The sequence below is a fragment of the Oculina patagonica genome, chromosome 7, assembly GCF_052425735.1.
Source record: "Oculina patagonica isolate OP01 chromosome 7, crgOcupat, whole genome shotgun sequence".
Classification (NCBI taxonomy): domain Eukaryota; kingdom Metazoa; phylum Cnidaria; class Anthozoa; order Scleractinia; family Oculinidae; genus Oculina; species Oculina patagonica.
The window spans coordinates 23,226,500-23,244,736 of NC_135764.1; the positions used below are offsets into that span (position 1 = coordinate 23,226,500).

The following is an 18,237-nucleotide window of genomic DNA, read 5'->3' on the forward strand; positions in this document are numbered from 1 at the left end:
CGTTTTCTACTAAAACGCTTCGTTAAATCCATGTGTGTATTTTACTTTAAATGAAAAGTATCGAGGGAAATTGAAAGTTCTAATATTTTGCAAGCGTTCTTCCCGGAAAGAGAGAAATAGCCTTCCGATGAAATTGCTTTAGTAAAACTAAATCTACAATAGGAACAACTCACAGACTGCATAGAGTAAGATCTGTTATCTTTTGACGTACTTTATTTGAACAGTGAAAATTCAGGAGACTAGCGTGTAATGTTTATTGTCGTTGGAATGTGATTTCCACTGCATTTTATACAATTAGAACAAAAATCTTGACCAACGTTTATTTGGAAAGTAAGAATGACTTTCATGCTTTTCTCAAAAATTCACTCCTGGTTAAATTCCGCCCAAAGACGATTTCAAAATTTCGCCTTGATCGATAATCGATATATCATCTTCGCCTGATTTGCTTTTCAGTCTGCTTATGGTGTAGTTCATACCGAAGTTTAGCTTTTCTCTAACTTCGCTTTGCCACTTGTTGTTTAAATATTGTCTTAGGTGTGTCTTGACTAGTTCTTACCGTTGTTAATGGTTTACAGCACTTATACTTTGATGGGTATATACTCTACTTTATACCAGTTGTTACTAATGGCTTCAAACAGTGATGAGAAATGATCATCTTCTGCACAAAAAAGGTTACAATAGCACCAGCATAACTTGACAATAATAACCTTAATTTTAGCTTTAGTGCTAAAAAGTCAAGACCGAGATGGCCTGTGAGAGTACGGGCAGCAACAGATATAGAGCGTAGTATCAATCCATCAAAGTATAAGTGCTATAAACCATTACCAAAAGTAAGAGTTAGCCCAAATACACCTACATTAACCTTAAAAATGTTTCGACCATATTTTCAAATAAAGTGGCTTTTTTACATTTTACACTATATAGAGCTATAATGTTGTCACGTTCCCAAATCAAATAAGGTTTTGCGTCGTAATTAGAAAGTGTTTGGATGGGTAAATCAGGAACGGCCTCACATTGTTCAGTACTACTGACACTGTTAGAACATACAGAGCGTTATTAGTAACGATTGTTCCCTGGTAAAACATAGCAATAACCGACTGACAAGGCACCCTTCAGCAGGCAATATCAAACCAGCGACGCAACGTGCTGACAAAGACATTAAAACGCTCCGCCTCAGGCTCAAGGATGTGTCAGGAAGTGCATTCTTATTTTAAGTCCATAATGGATTTAAAATATTGTCTTACCGGGCATGAAGAAAAATTTACGTGATAGCAATTTGATCTTGGCCTATGAACTAATAAAATTTACCTCATTTACTCTTTTATCATTTAACCTTTCAGCAACAAATATTGAGCCAAAAAGCGGAAACAAACAACCAACACCTGCTCTTTCTTGTTATACAGTAAAAAACCACGTATAAGAGCCTAAAATTGAAGAACCTTTTAGGTTAAAAATTTTATTTTAAACCCCCTTTTCATTAGAACCTATTTAGCCTAAAATTTTCAATAGGTTATTATTTTACAAAAATAAAGGCACAGAGAGAAAAGCATGCAAGTACTTTGGAAACTGTATGCTTATCATCTAAACTGCATTCTAGATAATTAATAAATTCCGCAGTATATTCCATATCACATATGCCCTGTAGTAGTTATCTGTTCTGATCGCTTGTGCCCCTATCAAATTAAGAACCTATTTTAAAAGAACCTTTTAAAAGTAGTCTGAAATCCCACTAAATACCATTTCTATCAGAACCTATTTGGGCTAAGTTGGAAAAATCGAGGTTCTTATACGTGGGTTTTTACTGTAACTCAGTCTCTATGTTTTTTTATCTGTAAATGTTAGAACAATATATTCAGCTTATTATCTCCATGGAAAGATTATTCTTTTCGCCGCTTCGTTGCTCTTATTTTGTCATCGCGCGAAAAAGCTTCGCCAGCTACGCATGCTTGGCGAACAGGAAGCGAATACTGAGGAATTAAGGACAAAAAAACAATTTGTAGACCTTGAAAACAAGTGAAATATGTTCTTGCCAAACGACGACCTCCTAGAACCACTGACGCAAAGTTAAACCATTCTCTTTCTGAAAGCCTGTTAAAAATACTGTTCCCTCGGGGAGGCTGTCCCGCTAAAGTTCGCTCTTAATGAAGTGAAGGGAGGAAATTAAACACAAAATATACTTTTATTATTTTATTTCAGCTTAAAGCGATAACAATGTTTGTACCCATGTTGTGTACTTTGTGTACTGGTTTTTATTTTCTATTTAATCAGTTGTGTTTATTACTCTACCCTACTCTGGGATTGCAAGGAAAATAACTATAAGAAAGGTAAATATAACAAAATGGCTCTCGCTTTTGAACGATATGACATAAATACTGTAATGCTGCAATATTGACTCGGCGACCCATTCACTACAATTTCTACATGCACATATAAAAGAAGCAAATAATGCGAAAGCTACTAAATATATAATAGTCTTTAAAGGCTTCATTGCAGTTCCAAAAGCTTACAACAAAAGTTAAAACTGTCCTTTCTTGTCCTATATTTTCAACAAAAGCGGTCGCAGAATAGACATGAACTGAAGTGCCGATTCGACGACAAAATACCTTTTTATGTGTTTTGTGCCACAGTGCGTTAAAACCACTTTAACTTGGCTAAATCGTCTTCAAGGCAAAATTTAGCCAGGAGGTGAATCTTCGAGCAAAGCATAAAAGTCATTCATACTCTTTAAAATAAGTTCTATATGGGCTTTGACAGCGTATATATTTTGCTAAAATATTTGCTCTAGATTCGGACTGATAAGTGCTTTCAAATTCAAGCAGAAGCACATTATGTACTTCATACGAGATCTGTCAAATTACATTTGATTATTCAATATGATTTGAAATCGATAATGGATTTTTTTTTTCGTTGCCAAATGTACACTTTGCGCTGTCACGTACGTCTCAATTTTTTTTAGTACAATTTGCATGGTTGTCCACGTAAGGCTTTTAATGATTTTTTTTCTCTCGATCCGATACCGGACATCCTCGGCTGATTTAAGATTTCCTTGTATTTCTGCTAACTGAAGAATTTTGAAAAAGAAATTTTAATTACAAGCGACTTTTAAGCGATTATTGGCTTTATTGAAAGTATTGATCAAGAATGATCTCATTGAATAAAATGTAGAAAACATTATAACGACAACTAACATTACTTGCTAATCTTTCTGAATTTTCACTGTTCAAATAAAACTACCACAAAAGATTATGGATCTTATTCTCATTATGGCAAATTGTTTGAGCTTTTCGGAAATCCGGTATCAAATTCAAGTCACGCAAAATAAAGCAACATTTTCACGAGATAAATTAGCTACATGTTTAAATTATTTCTTGAGACATTTTCAAAGGGCTTAGTTACCACTTATAAATGTCTCCAAAGATAAGCATGGAGACTGATACGTCTGCTATGTTTTCAATCCGAGTCCTTCTATGTGACGCATCTAATTCTGCTGAAGCGAGTTCATCGGGACGCGATTTTTGTTTTCGTGGAGCGAAAGTTTAAATGTTAATAAATCTTTCAATGCCTTGCGATACTTATCATTTAAAGTAAAATACACGCATGGATTTAACGAGGCGTTTGAGTAGAAAACGAATTTCGACACTGTAAATAAATGATCCATTCCACACGGAATATTCCAGTCCCATACAAAATATAATAGAAGTGCCGCAATAGTAATCGGAGTTATACATAAAACGAAAAGGAAAACTATGCAGATGATTCTTTTCATTATTGCTGTATCTTCTCTCTGTCTTTGGCGTCTCGCACGGCTGTCAGTACGTGGCCGTCTTTTCAATTCTAATGCAATACGTAAATATAAAGTGAAAATCACACACAGAGGTAACAAAATTAAGAATACTGAAATAAAAATAAAGTAACGCTCCTGTGACTGTCGTTCTGCGAACTTTGGCGCCCAACTAAAAGTGCAATAAGTCTTGTTATCCTGCATCACCAGTCGTACAGTATAGAAATAAGTACCGTGCACACCCAGCGCTACAATCCAAATAACTGGAATCACAACCTTACAAACTTTGGATGTTATAATCGGGGGGCGGAATGGGAAAACCACTCCTCGATACCTGTCAATGGCAATAACAACAAGACTTTGTATGGACACCGCAGTTGAAATGTCTTGAAAAATATAGACAAGCTTACACAGAATCAAACCCGCTAGTCCGTCTATAAGCCATCTGCGAGGACCCGTGAAAATTTCCGTGAGTTCTCTTGGCACGGCAAACGCAGAAATTAACAGATCAGATGCGGCCATGTTGGCGATCAGGTAATTTGTCGTTGTCCACATTCGTTTGTTTTTGGAAACGATAAAGATCACAGCTGTATTTCCAAGCAGCGAAAATAACATGATTGTAGCATAAGCAAACGTCTTTATGAATTTCACAGACTGTGAATTTTCAGCGAACAGTTTGCAGCTCTGGCTTGCAGTCGAGTTGAAACCAGTGGAGTTTTCCGTGCAGTTAACTAGACACATCGCCCCAAACAGAATAACAAACGAAAGGAACCAGAAAGTATGTTGTCAGTTGCCTCGTGGATCAATCCTATTTAAACACTGGCAAAATAATCAACCCGGTTACATTTGTGAATAAATATTAATTTAAATTTGTTTATTCATTGACAATTCACCAATTAACATAGTGGCGTGAATGGCCACTTTCAAATGATAAAGGCAATTTTTAATTGCTTCCTGTTTTTAGCGGGTATAACAAGTCCGCCCTTGTGGCCATTTACGTGACCACATTTTTAACTACAATTTGCATTTTTTTTCAAGTGATTCACGTACGGCTTTTACTCATTTCTTTATCTTCATCGATCGGACGCCTACCACTGATAACGGGATATTTCTGCTAACAGAAATTACAAATACAGTAATTTTGAAAAAAAATTAGAATAAAAAGAAATTTCGGCCGGCCGGATTTGATGCTCAATTCCATCGGCAATGTTATAAAACTATTGGTTCATGCTTTTAGCTGTGCAATATCGTGTTACGGTGCACTTGGGAAGTTTGGAGAGCACTCAAGAAGCTATCTCTTACTTTTCTTTCGTGCTCTCCAAACTTCCCGCGTGCTCCATAACTCGATAGTTCACGCTAAAGCATGAACCAATTGTTAATTGGAGACGACTCGACAGGACAAGTGGACATTTGACAACGAGAAAATCTAATATCGACTTAAAATCATACTGAAAAATCAAAGATCATAATATGACAGATCTGTTATGAAGTACAGCGTGTGCTTCTGTTTGAATTTGAGCACTTACAGTGTTTCAGTATGAATATATGAACTTTGGCGCCCAACTAAAAGTGCAATAAGTCTTGTTATCCTGCATCACCAGTCGTACAGTATAGAAATAAGTACCGTGCACACCCAGCGCCACAATCCAAATAACTGGAATCACAACCTTACAAACTTTGGATGTTATAATCGGAGGGAGGAATGGGAAAACCACTCCTCAAAACCTGTCAATGGCAATAACAACAAGGCTTTGTATGGAAACCGCAGTTGAAATGTCTTGAAAGACGTAGACAAGCTTACACAGAATCAAACCCGCTAGTCCGTCTATAAGCCATCTGCGAAACCCCGTGTAAATTTCGGAGAGTTCTCTTGGTACGGCAAACGCAGAAATTAACAGATCAGATGCGGCCATGTTGGCGATCAGCCGAGTAATTCGTCGTTGTCCACATTCGTTTGTTTTTGGAAACGATAAAGATCACAGCTGTATTTCCAAGCAGCGAAAATAACATGATTGTAGCATAAGCAAACGTCTTTATGTATTTCACAGACGGTGAATTTTCTGCGAACAGTTCGCATGTCTGATTTCGGATCTGGTTTGCAGTCGAGTTGAAGCTAGTAGCGTTTTCCGTGCAGTTTACTAGACACATCGCCCCAAACAGATAGTCCGGCGGCTTAGCTCCTGAATTGTGCGATTTTTGATACAAGCACCAAACTTTGCGGGATTACAAGAATTCGTAGCTAGTAAACAGCAATGAAATTTTCAGCCGAGAGGCCCCTCCCCCACGAAAGTACTTCTTCTTCTACTTTTATAAACCTTTTATTGTAGATTTTGATTTAAAATACAGATGTGAATGCTTTAAATTAGTCTTGCAATTGCCAATTTTTACCATCTGTTTGATACCAATAATTTACTAGGAAATTATTGCATGGGAAAAGATTTTTCGTTCCCCGCCCTCTGCTCCCTGGCGTCTTTTGTTTTGCGCTAGCGTCCAGGTCTCTCGCGATCGGTGAACCGTTCGCTAACACAAGAAAAATAGGATAATATAGGGCTGCGAACAGTCTAAATTACAGCATTTCATTCTAAATTTTGTACGTGCGATTTGATATCACTTCCTGACATAATAGTATTTGTCTTTATAATATAGATAGGAGTCTACGCGCGCTCTGATTGGCTAAAAACCTATGTTTTATCAGAGTATAAAACACAGAAAAATTATGTTTAATTGTTTTTCGTCAGCTTTTCTCGAATGCTTCGCGCGTTGTTGACTGCTCGTTGGCTATAACCACTCGTATCCAACAAGGGCGGATGAAATATGTTTTATTAAATTCCTAGTATAAATCCACTGGACATTTCATTTTAATGCAAACGAAGTGAAATATGAGGAAAACAATATATATGTAGAAAACATTCGCCTGCGGCTCATGTTTTCTACATTTCCCTCGTGTTCTCAAATGCCCGTCGTGTTTTATGACAGTATAAAACATGGCTTAGGCTTCTTTATTTGTTAAATAAACCAGGAAAAACAAATATTTCACGAAATTTCATTGATTGTAATAAATTACGTTTTCTATGGAAACCGGTGTTTGTCGGGCTTGGCACTATATCTGAAAAAACTTCTGTTGGTGACCACTTTCATTGTGCCAAGTTTCATGCTTGTATCAACAAGAAGCTTGAGAAGCTTGAGAAGCTTAAAATCGGGCGCTTAATAATTAGCTATCTGTTTTGACTTGAAAGGCAGGGTACAGTACAGTAAAATTCACTGGAAAAACAGTCACTTAAACCTATTCTGGCCGGGAGGGGGGGCTTTTGAGGCCCGCGCTGACTTTGGACGCTTATAACTTTTTCAAGATTCAAACTTTGCGCGTTTATCTAAAATTTATCTCGCAATAATTTGGTAGGATTAGTTATTGTGCCAGTAACTTGAAATCACCATGGCAACGTCATTTTGACAGGCTTGTTTTCCCAAATTTGATTTTTTCGTTTTTCTATTTAATAATGAAAATCTGGAATGTTTTCAAGATTGCATTATTACTTAATGACATAATGGTCTCAATTTATAAAAATATATTTCGCACAATACAAATAAACGATTGAACTAGACGTCTAGAAAATATAAATTTGTAACACTTAGCAAAGTGCAGCCTTTTCGCAATACTTAATAAAGGCGGGGTTTTTACCTGAAGACCAATTTTTCCAACGCTTTAGGTGGCTGACGCATTTCAGTATTTTCCAGCCCTTACACTTTAATGGAACAGTATACAATAGAACCCCGGTAACTCGAACTCGGATAACTCGAACAACTCCTCTAACTCGAACTAACTTCCATGTCCCTTGGACCTGTTTTCAGTCATTTTTACTCGGTTAACTCGAAAACCCCGCTAACTCGAACTGTTTTTCGTTTCCCTTCAGAGTTCGAGTTACCAGGGTTCAACTGTACAACTCCTAATCAGGTAACTATTATTGTCAAGAAAATGATCACAACTTATTGACCAATGATAAGGTATTTGTTTCATACCATTACTGTAATAGCAACTGGTGAAGAATAGTAGTACTGACCCACAGTATGAGGGCTGGAAAACACTGAAAACCATTTCAGCCGCGTTTCAAGGAATCCAAAAAAGCTTCACTTATCCCATATATATTTGTTTTGCAGTATTTTGTATTTTTGGACGATTTTGGGGGATGTCTGGGAGGCGATAGTTTTTCTCAAAGGATTAGTAAAATTTAGACAAATAAGAAATATTGGAGATAAAAAGTTAAAAGTTAAGTTTGAAGTTAAAAATTGGTGGACGGACACCAAACAGTCTCCTGACAACATGGAGTGCTCTTGCGAGGGGGTCAACTGTTTGGAGGTGTTTCCATTCTTTTCTTCAATCCCTTCTTTAAATCTCTTTAAGTTCCATTCAAATTCAGGAAAAACCCCACCTTAAGTTTTGTTCTTGTGAGAAAACAACAGAAGTCAAAGGTTGCGTGATAACCAAGCATGGATTTTAATTCTCCCTCCCTTTCCATCTCCTTAGCCTTTCACCTAGGGCTTTCCACAAGTTGCTCGGCAACTTTTTGGCAACTTTTAATATTTCGAGCAACTTTTTCTCCTTCGAGCAACTGTTTCTCCTCTCGAGCAACTTGTTACATTTTGTGCAATTTCCAGACCGAAGATCTCCGAAGATTATCCGAGTGTTGTTCAAAGGGCATACGAACGTTTCCAAAGATTTACGAAGTTTGCCGAGGATTTTCGAGGAACATCTAAAGACGTTTCAACTTTCGCCTCATTCTGCCGTTAGCAAACATGACGTCATCGATATCTTCGCGATTTTTCTCAATTAAAGAAAACCTTGTAATTTAACAAATTTTCTCCTTAATATGTTATTTAGATACTTTAGATACTGCTTAGGAATCTAACCCTCAAAGGGAAATTAGCATATATTAAGAGAAATTCTCTTTATTAGAAGCAACGTTTTGGATTTTTTTGGAGCAACTTTCGAGCAACTTTTATTGTCAGAAGCAACTTTTTTGAATTTTTTGCAGCAACTTTTGAGCAACTTTTTGAGAAATTACGGGCAACTTTTTGGGAAATCTCGAGCAACTTGTGGAAAGCCCTATTTTCATCCCCACCTGTCCCTCCCTTTTTACTCTCATTCAATTTAATGTTTGTTAACATTTCCTAACCAATTCAGTATCGTACTAATCTGTGCCAAGCAATCAGATAATACCAGAAATTTGCCTTAATTTTGATCTCCCATACCAAGACCTTAGAGTATAAACCGCTAATAAAACAAAACACACTTGATAATAATTCTCTGAGGTTATACACCTTGCAGTATTAACGTACTAACGAACTTGATAACAAACCCCATGTCGTACTAAGGATTTTTACTGATCAACATAGAAAATAAGTTCACAATGGTTTGTTCCCAAAACGTTTTTTACTGTACAGAGGGTCTGTATATTGACCTGTAACTTGTATACCGTAATAAAAAATTCAGAACGAACCGATTTCTGCCCGCCACCATGATATCATGTTGAAAAATTAGCTCGTTCGAAAACCGTAGCAAAATCGTTAGAGACAGACAAGATACAGCCGTTTACTGGCAGTCTTTGAAAATCCTGAATTTTGTCAAAATGAGCCAAAATAAAGTTTTAAAATTTCCTTTATCAATATGGTTCTTATCTTTTTATTCAATTCTATGAACTGCTTTTATGCAGTACTGTCCACAAAGATTTCAATTTCCTCAAAGTTTCGGGACAAATCATGGATACAAAATATTTCGTGCAGAATGTTATTTGATTAAGCGAATGTTTTCACGTCTATAAATACTTCAAGCAGTGAATGAAAAACCGTTTTGTTTTCATCGATGAGAACCACTTTCAAATAGTTTTAAATGCATAAAAAATAACAATCAGATCAGAATACAATAATCATTAATGTAAGGTCTCGCTATTATGTCTCGGCAGAGATACTTCTTTTTTGCGAGTTCAAATGTATGCAAATTTCGTGTGAAATGTAATTCGATTCCATTGTCTTGTTTACAAACTCTTTCTTAAGAAAGTTGTATTTTCGTGAATAAAACCCATTGGCCTGTTTTGTTTTCCTGATCATGTTTGTCTGTGTGATTTTTACAAAACATGTGGTCTTTTTTTCGGAACTTTAAGTTGTACAAAAATTCCTATTTTGAACACAGATGTCACTTCCGGAATTTCTCATCTAAAATTCAATTGGTATTTAATTATAATTATTCGAAGTTTTCATTTTCAAGTCATCTTTTCATTCGATAGCTTTACTGATCTCTTAAAAAATATTCCATTCAAGTTCACAACAATACTGTACATTGCCAATGTTTTGCTGACGTCTTGAGAAATGTCTTACTAACGTCACTAGTCAAATCTAAAATATATCCAAACCAAGTTGTGCAAACATTCTACTCTTTGTGACAGGCGACTTTGACGCCCCACTGTGCGGAAATGAAAATCGACATACTTCTTGTTAAATATATAAAAAATAGTTTTAAAGTGGAGTCCGCCTCAAAAAAATGTACCGCCAGATCACACTGCTATTTGTAGAAATCAGCAAAGCGTCTAGTTTCAAAGTTTCCCATAAAAACATTGCGTGACATGAATGACGTTACCCCTTTTAGTTACAAAAATAGCTTCAACTTGTCAAAGCAACTACAGTTTCACAATGGTGATTATTAGTACTTTATCCCTTAAGCTTTTTTCTCTGTCCTCCCGCCGAAGCAAAGAAGAGAACCAGATTGCAGATTAGCCCAAAAGTCGACCCAGCGTTCCTACAACGATTTACTGTCAAAACTGAAATGAAACCGATTGGCCCAGGCTATCCCCGTCATTTTTAGCCGACAGGAGACTATCGTCTAGGACGACCAAAGGGTAAACTATAAATCGGCCACGCCCGATTAAAAAGTGAACAATTCAACTAAAATTTCGAGCTAAGCCGCCGGACTAAGAATAACAAACGAAAGAAACCACAAAGTACGTTGTTTGCTTCGTAGATCAAACCTATTTAAACACTGGCAAAAAAAAATCACCCTGGTTACATTTGTATATAAATATTAATTTAAATTTATTTTATCAAAAACAATTCAACAATTAAAGTAGTGCCGTGAATGGCGGCTTTCAAATGATAAAGGCAATTGTAAATTGCTTCCTGTTTTTAGCGGGTATAACATAAGGTCCTCTTGTCCATCTACGTGCCCACATTTCTAACTTTAATTTGCATATTTTTTTTTAATTGATTCACGTACGGCTTTTACACATTTCTTTTTCTTCATCGAGTGGACGCTTACTACTGACAACCGGCTATTTCTGCTACCTTATTATAGGAATGTAACGAAGCATTTTAACAACGCGAACAAACGCGAAATTAAGAAAAGTTCTGGTTAAATCCTTATAGTAAACAAGTTTACATCAATAAAATCAACGCGAATTTTTGAAATTCGCGTTAATAACATGTATCGTTAATTTTCTATAATAAGATAACTGAAATTACAAATACAGTAATTTTGAAAACAAAAAGAATACAAAGAATTTTCACTCAAAGCAATTTTTCATACTATAAGCACATGCTAATGTTTTTGAATTTTAACTGTTTAATAAAATCTACATCAAAAGATTACAGATCTTATTCTCGTAAAGCGGGCAAATTGTTTTAGCTTTCTTGCAATCTGGTATTAAATTCAAAATACCTTATGGCGATTCTGCAAACATTGCCGTCACGCAAACGACACGCAAAATGAAAAAAACAGACATGATGAAAAGATGTAATCGTATTTCTGACCAAACAGGTCATCTTACGTGTTTAAGTCCACGCCGTTCTTCAACTATTTTATACTTTCTTCCTTTACTTCTTAGTTCTAAAGATACATTAAAAGTACAAGTAGTACACTTTTTTATAAGTACGTCTAATTTTCGGCCAAGGCTGAAGATCTGAAGACTAAAAATGTTCTTAAAATGTTCTAATTTTTAAACTTTTAAAAACAACGTGGTCCTGCAGTAAAATCATTTCGAAAAGATATGTAAATGTTAGATCCTGGTAAGATTTTAATAAAGGTTGATTCATTATTTTAGTACATGTATTTGTCATTTATAACAAATAGAACATAAATTAATTTCTTTCCTTCCTAAATTACAACCTTTGGTGCGTTTTTAGGATGTTCTAAAATTTCTCGGCCTCCACGTTCTTAAAAAAAGTTTTACAAATATTAAAGAGTGTACATTACAATAAAAGTTCATTCTAAAATTTCGTTTTATAGTACACATTTGTTCCTAGAAGTACAAGGCCAAGACATGACCTTCTTAAAACAAATTACTTTATGACGACCGGCGAATCCAATATTTTGACATTTGTCGCCATGCATAACAAGGTCTATGGCAAAAAAATTCCTGTTATGGCTAATTTATTAATTATTTCAAAAGCAAAAATTGCATTTCAACTAGAATAAACTTAACTAGAATAAATTGAAATGCTTCAAAATATAAAATGCTGTATCTCAACGAGACAAACGAATAAACGTTCATCATTTCTATAAAATAATGTATCTAAACTAAATTTTTACCAAACGTTTTTTAAGTCTTGCAAAGATCAGTTGTCAGTGTACAAAATACTTCATTAGCTTTCACGACGATAGTTAAAGCTAATAGGTTGTTTAGATTGCGTGCTGCAAAAAAAGTCTGTTAATGATATCAGATATTTGCATTTCATAAGCAAAAATTGCATTACATAATTCTAATAAATTGAAAAGCTTCAAAATAAAAAATAATATATCTAAACGAGACAAACAAATAAACGTTAATCTTTCCAATATCATATTGTATCTGAACTAAACTGGTATCAAACGTTTAAGTCCTACAAAGGCCAGTGTTCAGAACAAATAATATTTCATTGGTACCCTTTCTTCAAAACAACAGTACGATGAAAGTTAAAACTAATAGGTTCTGTAGATTACGTATTGCAAAAAATTGCTTAAATTGTATTTCGTTCAATTGAATTACGTTCTAAACTAAAAGTAATTAAAAAGGTTAACAAATGAAAAAATCCCCTGTCCTAACAACGACCAGCACTATAAGAAATATTTCATTGTTACACTGTTACAAATATTTCATATTCTTCATCTAAATGGCACGACAAAAATATAGTACTGATGTTTCGTATGTACCTAAAGTTACTTAGGGCCTGATTACATGAGCCGGGCTGGCCCGGTTAGCTGGGCTGGCTCGGTTTGCCGAGATGACTTTCAGCTCGGTATTACATGAGCCCGGTTAGCCGGGCTGGCCCGGTTTGCCGAGATGACTTTCAGCCCGGTTATAGCATGAATGATCAGAGCACGAATGATCTTAATCACCTTTTTCCGGCAATTTGGTGGTTAATTTTTTGCAGTTATGCAGCTGGATGGGTTACGTCACCTCTACATCCTATTTAGAAGGAGTAGCATTGATTTTTTCGTCGGATATTGTGCTCGGAAGAGAAATTTAATGCTGGCCCGGTTAACGCGATTACATGGAAAATTTTCAGCCCGGCTAGCCGAGATCCCGGTATCGCGATACCGAGATCTCGGCTAACCGGGCTGGCCCGGTTGTCATGTAATCGCGAAATTGATTTTTGTTGCGTTTAACAGACGTGCCGAGATCTCGGCAAACCGAGCCAGCCCGGCTCATGTAATCAGGCCCTTACTAGCTTATGTTTTGTTTTCACAGGCTCAAAACCAAGAGGTGTTCCTTTCTAACAGCTTATTTTACGCGCGCACTGAAATAACAAAAGTTTGGCAGTTTTCTTCGCCCCAAAGGTTGCCGGAATACCTATTCAAAAAGTACAATTAATATTGCATTGTATAATTGTATACCAGAATAAACTGACAAGCTTGGCAACCTCAATTTGCAGAGATATGTTTGCCAACAAAATACAGCAATTCCTGTAGGAAGCAAGTCCAACTATTTGATTCTAAGATACTTTCAATAGTTGTCTTCCTTTTACAGCAAATCTGCCATAACCGGAAGTTCGCAGTCTACTAATGCATCATATAGATCTCCAACACTGGCTATATAACCTTGGTTTCGACTATGAGCCAAGGCAGCGTCACATGGGTTCAAAACTCGCTTGTCAAGATAAAGGATCTCTGCTGGACTCAAGCCTATTCTTTCTGCGAAGAGCTTCCAATCGTCTCGTCCTAAAAAGCGAAATAAGTCAATTCATGTCCTTATCCCAGTTGGGTGCTATTTTTGGCTGAGCCCTGATTACTGGGCCACGTCACAAGAATAGCAGAAAATAAAATAATTATAATTTTGCTCGAACAGCAGCACACATCCTCTTTTCAATTTTAGTCTAGCCCAGTAAAAGTGAGGGCTACCTTTAGCAAAACATATTAAATTGATTAAAAATTGGTGACAAGAAAGACTGGACGCGGCAGTGGAGAAAGAAGGAGTAACAAAGCTATCAAAGTCGACCTTGTTCGCCTCCAGGCAAAGGTCGATATGATCAGTCGCCAGATATACAACAATTACAAACTAGTGGTAACCACAGGTTAGAAAGTGCGGGCCTAGACAGACCTCAAAAGTTTTATATGTCTTATAAGGGGCCTGGAAGGAGAGGTTTTGGGCCATGGAAAGATTTGACCAGAAGCAGGATCCAAGTATATATTTTGCAAACACTAAACTGGCAAAAAAAGGAGCAGTTGCAAACGGCTGCAATTTTCAAGACGTTCCCAGGTTCGATCCATGGTGAATGAATATTATTCCCAAAATGAACCTTACTTCTTCAATTTTATTTCATTTTGTCCCATAGCGAAACGTTAGTCAGACGTGAAACTGTGCACGTAGAATCCTTCAAGTACGGCTAAAGTCTGTTCCAACAATTTCTTTGCTTTGAGCAGACAATATGAGCAGACAAGCGAATGATCTCCCATTGTTTTGTTACATGAGCAAAACAACAAGGTATGATCGTTCTACAAAAGTCCAGGAGAGCAGGAGTGCGCGCTTTAAACCTCCAAAAAAACCGCCAGTTACGCAGGCTAGGAAGAACAAAATTGTTACCTTCCGGTTGGGGCACGGTACGCTTTGTTGTGATTGACACATTTTTCGCATTCTGATCGTTCTTAGTGGAAGAAGAAATTTTCAACTTCCGGTTTTGAGCTGCTGTATAATAAACGTGGCGCGCACGCGTGGTGGTACGTCATCCGCTGGTCACTGTCAAGATTAGGGTTGCTGGCCTCTCTTGGGCCCGCAACTAAATAGATCGGGTTAAAAAGTTATTGACCCCCTAACCCTGCGAAAACAGTTGTTTTAGTTGCGTGAAACGAATAGAACAGACATTATGGAAACAACGAGGAAATGACAGAGAAAGTTTGTTCGCAGGCAGATAGTTAACTTCAGCAAATAATATACTTTTCAACCCTGCAATGTGTATCAGGTAAAAAGACGTCAGTGTGACGAATTGGAATTGCTCATTGATTAAAAAGAGTTTTCTTAATAGTTCCTTGGGGGTTCGAATTTGAAAATACGGAACGTGCTGCTCACAGATTGATTTAGCCGATTCCGTTTTTCAAACCAATGTGGACTGATCTATTTCAAGTACATCTTTTTTGTGGCCGACCGTTATATATGGTTAAACGTTTACGAAAGTGGCTCAAAAAGGTTCTGTGTTTACCTATTTACTCGAATAAGCGCCGCCCCCGAATAAGCGCCGCATTTAGGACAAAAAAGTTAATAAGCGCCGCCCCCAGATAAGCGCCGCAGTCCCGATGCGGCGCTTATTTGAAGAAATCCGTTTAACTAAAAGGAGCACCACAAAGCAACTCTCAAACAAACTTGGACATTTCTTTCCATCAAAAGCGATGTTTTGCAGTTGAAAGTGATTGTTTTACTGCTTGCCCATTATTTTTCTTTCCAACATTCTTACAATACGTCGTTCTGTAAATGTTGTGAAGGCCGTGAACTATGCCAGGACAGCAAGCGCCACTTCTCTCTTCAGCTAGAGACGAATGTTCTGACAATCAAACAACGCTATTTACAATAACTGTAAAGTATAACATTCTTTGTGGCATCCAAATTTGAAATAAACGCCGCCCTCGAATAAGCGCCGCACTTGAGGTGCGAAAAATTTAATAAGCGCCGCGGCGCTTATTCGAGTAAATACGGTAACTTTGCAGCACGGGTTTGCCGAGAAAGGTCATACAGAATTTGTTTATCGACAAGTTGTGTAAGTTTGATGGAACGTAGATACGGTCAAGATCAATATTTCCCAAGACGTTATATCTAGACGTTATATCTAGACGTTATATCTAGTTCCTCACTATGGTATCCTACTTATTTAATAACTGTATTCCTACAGAGTATTCTTATTGCATGTAGTCTGCACTTTATATTAGCCCTTACCACACAAGTTGATCGTTAGCTCTCTTCTCCGACTCACAGGAATATTGTGAACATCAAGGGCTTCAGGCAACAGAGGTCCTAGATGACATGAAAAAAAAAAACATAATAATAGTAGAATACGGTAAAATGGAAAAACACGGTACCTACAGAGAGTGTTCCATGTTGGTTGGTTGGTTGATATACCGTAAGCTTTAAAAAAATAAGCCCTGAGCTTATATTTGCTCAACGCCCATTTTCGGGAAGGGCTTATATACGGCGGGCTTATTTCGGATGGAAATTTCAAAACTGTTTGGGTTTCTTTATGGACGGGATGCTGGACTGAAATGTTTTGGTGCGTATAGAAAAACCACATTGTAAAACTCTCTAAACATATAAAACCTAAAACAAGGCCTATAGTTGGTCTTAGCATTCTCTAACAATGTAAAATACAAAACAAGCTCAATAACAGGGACTTATAATCGGAAAAGTTATATCTCTTTTTAGAGCTATAACTAAATATAAGCCCATATATTCGGGTGGGCTTATTTTCGGAAAGATTGTTACATCTGAAAAGCCTATCTGAGATTTGGCGGTGAGGGAAGGGGGGCTTATAGGTTTCCCCAGCAATTCGCTAGTTTCGATTTGTGAGAAAAGGTACAAGGAATCAAAGAAGCAACATACGAACACTGACTCGGCTTTAACCAGTCACATTCTACAGATAACGAAACAATATAACTTGCCTGTTGTACCAGAAGGTACAATTTTTCTCAATTTTTTTACAACATCAAGCCTGTTTGCAGTTTTCGCCTTCATGCATAGGCAGTGAATTTGCCGCTTGGTCTCTGGATCAGGCTGTTTCAGTGCTGCAGGCTCCAAGGAAAGACATTCTTGTAGTCGAGCCACGACACCTTTTGCATCGCACGTCTGCAATTGAAGGGCCTCAAGCACCCCACTGGGCAGGGCAAGGGCTTGTTCGCTGTCACCTTGATAATAAAAATTATACCATAAAATAGATATAATAATTTTTAAACTGAACAGGAGGAAAACGAGCTTATGGTCAGTGACTTGCTTTCGACACTAGCACCTGCATATTTACTAGTATATTGTAAATAAAAAGTCTCTTTTTATTATGGTTTACTAGGATTATCATACAAAGGACATAATAGTTTAGTATTTTGAGTAAATTAAGTACTTTTGTTAGGTTTCAATGATTATCAACACTACAGAGTCGTAACTTATCAAGTCGAGTTGTAACTCATCAAACACGAATTCAAAACGGCAAGTTATACGTTACAAGGAGTACTTTAACGCACACATACTCTTCTCGCGGTATTGTATTTATTTTCGCGTACGTACCATAATATTTCAAGCAAGCAAAAAATTAAGCGTTTTGTATGGCGTTGGATTTGCCATATTTAGGGCTTGTGATTGGATGCACGATACATTCCTTTAAGAATTAAGAAAGCTCCGTAGTTAATTTGAGACTGAAGAGGAGGGCTGCAGTAAAACAATTTTGGTTGGTTTGTGATGAACGAAACAAGCGATGACGGTGTAGGCTAGTCAAAAGCAAAAACGTTGTCCATTAAAAAACATTCTTTCAAAAGACTTTTCAATTTTAAAGAGACATAATACAGCTACTAACCTTCCTTAAAAGGCAAAGCTCTTCTATCACGTAAATCAAGTGCTCCCTGTTTTCAACAAATAAACCTTTGCTTAGCATATAACAATACGGTTTTGTAATGTGCCATTATTTATTCGCAAGTTCTTGTTTTTTAAGAATACGTTTCTGTATCCAATCCTTGTGGGGTAAGGTGGAAAACAAAGGTTTTAGTAGTAGCAGATAGCAGATATGAGTTAAATATTTTAACTCATATTTCGTTAGACATAATCAGATAGCTTTTTCTGCTATTCTTATGCTTTTTGCAGCGCTGATTTTAGAACACGGAGCTTTGACTGCGAGAAAGTTGTGTCTTCTCGTATGCTGCATGTTTTTAATTGCATTTTTACAAGAGAAAGTTTCGAGAATGTTATCAATGAATATTCTTTATAGCATCTTCTCATATTGATACAGTAACTAAAAAGGTGTCATGTGGA

At 36.7% G+C, this 18,237-nt stretch overlaps 2 protein-coding genes and 1 pseudogene across 3 annotated transcripts in view; all 3 read right to left on the bottom strand.

The window, feature by feature from the left end:
* Positions 1 to 3,378: 3,378 nt before the first annotated feature.
* Positions 3,379 to 4,575, bottom strand: LOC144661627 (neuropeptide FF receptor 1-like). The gene has a single exon (XM_078522432.1). The coding sequence runs from the start codon at positions 4,520 to 4,522 to the stop codon at positions 3,479 to 3,481; it is 1,044 nt and encodes a 347-aa protein (XP_078378558.1). The 5' UTR covers positions 4,523 to 4,575; the 3' UTR covers positions 3,379 to 3,478.
* Positions 4,576 to 5,313: 738 nt separating this feature from the next.
* LOC144659294 (neuropeptide FF receptor 2-like) lies at positions 5,314 to 5,929 on the bottom strand (annotated as a pseudogene).
* Positions 5,930 to 11,568: 5,639 nt separating this feature from the next.
* LOC144660431 (uncharacterized) overlaps positions 11,569 to 18,237 on the bottom strand; it is a 124,225-nt gene continuing 117,556 nt past the window's right edge. The window contains exons 5-8 of one of the 2 annotated variants that reach the window (XM_078521049.1): positions 17,786 to 17,831; positions 16,884 to 17,126; positions 16,165 to 16,242; positions 11,569 to 13,961 (exon numbers count right to left, since the gene is read on the bottom strand). In XM_078521049.1, the coding sequence (XP_078377175.1) occupies positions 13,765 to 13,961; positions 16,165 to 16,242; positions 16,884 to 17,126; positions 17,786 to 17,831 (564 nt within the window). In that variant the 3' untranslated portion in view covers positions 11,569 to 13,764. The remainder of the gene's footprint in view (positions 13,962 to 16,164; positions 16,243 to 16,883; positions 17,127 to 17,785; positions 17,832 to 18,237) is intronic. The other variant, XM_078521048.1, reaches the window with a different exon arrangement.

Bases quoted from the DNA above. Each gene is read 5' to 3' on its own strand.
- LOC144661627 (XM_078522432.1), bottom strand. From the start codon at position 4,522: ATGTGTCTAGTTAACTGCACGGAAAACTCCACTGGTTTCAACTCGACT.